Here is a 2429-nt window from a genome sequence, read left to right on the forward strand (position 1 = left end):
TGTCAAGTAGCAAAGACCAGAGCCCTCTGGGGAGTTCCGAGTGCTTGCAGCCCACCTGGAGATAAAACCCCGCACACAGCCCTGCAGAGCTGCTCTGCCTGCCTTGCCAAGCCTCCCAGGGCATGGGCAGTCTCAAGGAAGAACACTGTTGAAGAGGAACCCCAAGTGCAAGTTTTGGTATACCACTGACTTCTCTGTTAGCGTCTCCCATTGCAAAGGAGCAGGAACAGCTGTCCTCATCTTTTTTCCACCTCCTCTAAGGGGAGCAGGGGGAAAGGGAGGGTTGTGTGTTATGAAGAAGTTCACTTTTAACTACCATCCAAGTAGTGTTTAAGCACCACTGGCATACTTCAGGACACCACCATTACGTAGCCTGTCACACCTGTTGGCATTTGTCTACTGGCTCTGTGCCAGTCATGCTTATGTTTTTTTAATTATCTATCAAAACTTTCATTGAAAGCTTTTGCCTTCAGGCTTTTTAGATAGTTGCCTAAGTCCAAGAACTGCAGTGCTGTGCCTAAACCCAGGTGTGGCCACACATGTCCACAAACACCAGTTAAGGAAAAGCGAAGTTTACATCCCAGAGAATACCAGTCATGTTTCAGCTCTCTAGAGAGTATGGCATACATTTCATCACATTTGCAATTTCTGTTCCCCGAGATGTCAATATCCCCTCCTCTCAAGGGATCCTTCTACCACTTCAAGGCTTGTATAGGCAGTGGCAAGACCTAAACAATCAAGGAAATAGTTTTGGCATTAGAGAGACCATCTTAAACAATAAAAACCACATCAGGATGCTCAACAGAACCCAAACAAAACCTACTAATATGCAAAACTGCATATACACCATAATTCTACCATATCCAAAAATTGACTCCCAAGTGTAAAGTCACAAAGACAAGAGTTTAATATTGACAAAAAAAAGCTTAAGTTAGTGGTATTTTCTTCCTTGAAATAACATACTGGTCATACGAAAGTCACTGAAGAGGTCTGCTTTTAGCTCGGAAGACTTTTACAGTTACAGCTAAATTCAAAAACCCTAATTCCAAATGTGTGATGTTAACATAAAAACTGAAAACTTAGACCTGGGATAAACAACAAATTCAGTCGTTAAGATTCTAGCGGTTATGTGAGGCCTTTCAACACCTTTCCCGTACATGAAAAGTTCTTCAGTATCTTTCCCATCACCGTTATTTCAAGATTCACAATGTTCTTTAAAATACTAATGGGGTTAAATTGAAACCAAGCGCCATATGCTTGTAATGTCTTCTGTGAAGGTCTGAAGCCACCCTGTTTCAATTATTTGGTTATTCAGTGCAGAAAGTTAAAGATCACAGAAGGTATAACAGCTTTTAATACTCCATTAATATTATAGATTAAAAATTATTGCATAGTCTTATGCATTTCCTAAAACAGCGTTCTCTGGAAATTAGACATTTTAATATAAAAGGAGCAACTCTTTAAAACATGAATTGCTTTCACTACCTCGATCTTCTATCCTTTTTTGATTTGTCAGTACATTTGTCCATCGTTTTCTCATTGTCTCCTCTGCACTTGGGGCAATACCATTTCCCCTTTGGTTTGTAGGTGAGTCCAACACACGAAAAGTGGAACCACTCAATAGGACACTGTTCGTTATCACATCCTATCATTTCGCCGTAAGACACTTGGTTGCATAAGCAGTAAGTTGGTTCATTTGGATCAATTGCAAATTCTACAGGTGAAACATCTCTCTCTTGTTTGGCTTTGGAGCGTTTTTTCTTCTTGGAAGATTTAGACCTTTTTTCTTTAGGTGGCTGATCATCGCAGTCATCAATACCATTTGCTATATGGCACAGATCACGGCTTTCGCTCGTTCGCTGGCGACGAGGTCTACGTGAAGATCTCTCTGGTTGGCAGGACTCCATCTTTGCCTTTTCTAGAGGCTTTTCGTTCTCAGACAGATCTTGAAAACACTGAGAGTGTGTTTCCATTTGCCGGGCTCTATTCTCTACCAGTTCTAGCATCTGAGTAACTATTTGAATCTTTTCGTCTCCAAGTTCTTGGCTGTTGATTAATGCACGCTGAAGATGCTGCTGCAAGCGCTTCTTCTGAACAGGATCATTTTCTGACTTGTATTTTTCATAGACATCATCTATTTCCTTTAACGCTTCTACAAAACAAAGACAATATGAATAATTACACAAGATGGAACATGCTCGAGAAAATATAGAAATGTATTTCTAACTGATGAGAAAAAGTACAAATTTTAATTATAGTATACCCTAGTGGGCTGGATCGGATATTTTATTTAAGTTGCATGTGGTCTTCAAATCAGTGTTTAAGATCACAGTCTGTTGCATAAAAAAATACCAAGTTCTAAGAAAAAGCAGGCTTATTTTAGCCATTGGAAAAAGAAAGGATAACCCAAGAAAGGGGACCATAGCTGC

General features: G+C 40.1%; 1 protein-coding gene across 1 annotated transcript; it reads right to left on the reverse strand.

The window, feature by feature from the left end:
- Positions 1-887: 887 nt before the first annotated feature.
- Positions 888-2152, reverse strand: ING2 (inhibitor of growth family, member 2; the record flags this gene model as incomplete). The annotated part of the gene is made up of 1 exon (XM_010283711.1): positions 888-2152. A coding segment is annotated over one exon (671 nt), but the record flags the coding sequence as incomplete, so codon positions are not given.
- Positions 2153-2429: the final 277 nt, after the last annotated feature.

Source organism: Phaethon lepturus, unplaced genomic scaffold (genome assembly GCF_000687285.1).
Source record: "Phaethon lepturus isolate BGI_N335 unplaced genomic scaffold, ASM68728v1 scaffold16193, whole genome shotgun sequence".
Classification (NCBI taxonomy): Eukaryota; Metazoa; Chordata; class Aves; order Phaethontiformes; family Phaethontidae; genus Phaethon; species Phaethon lepturus.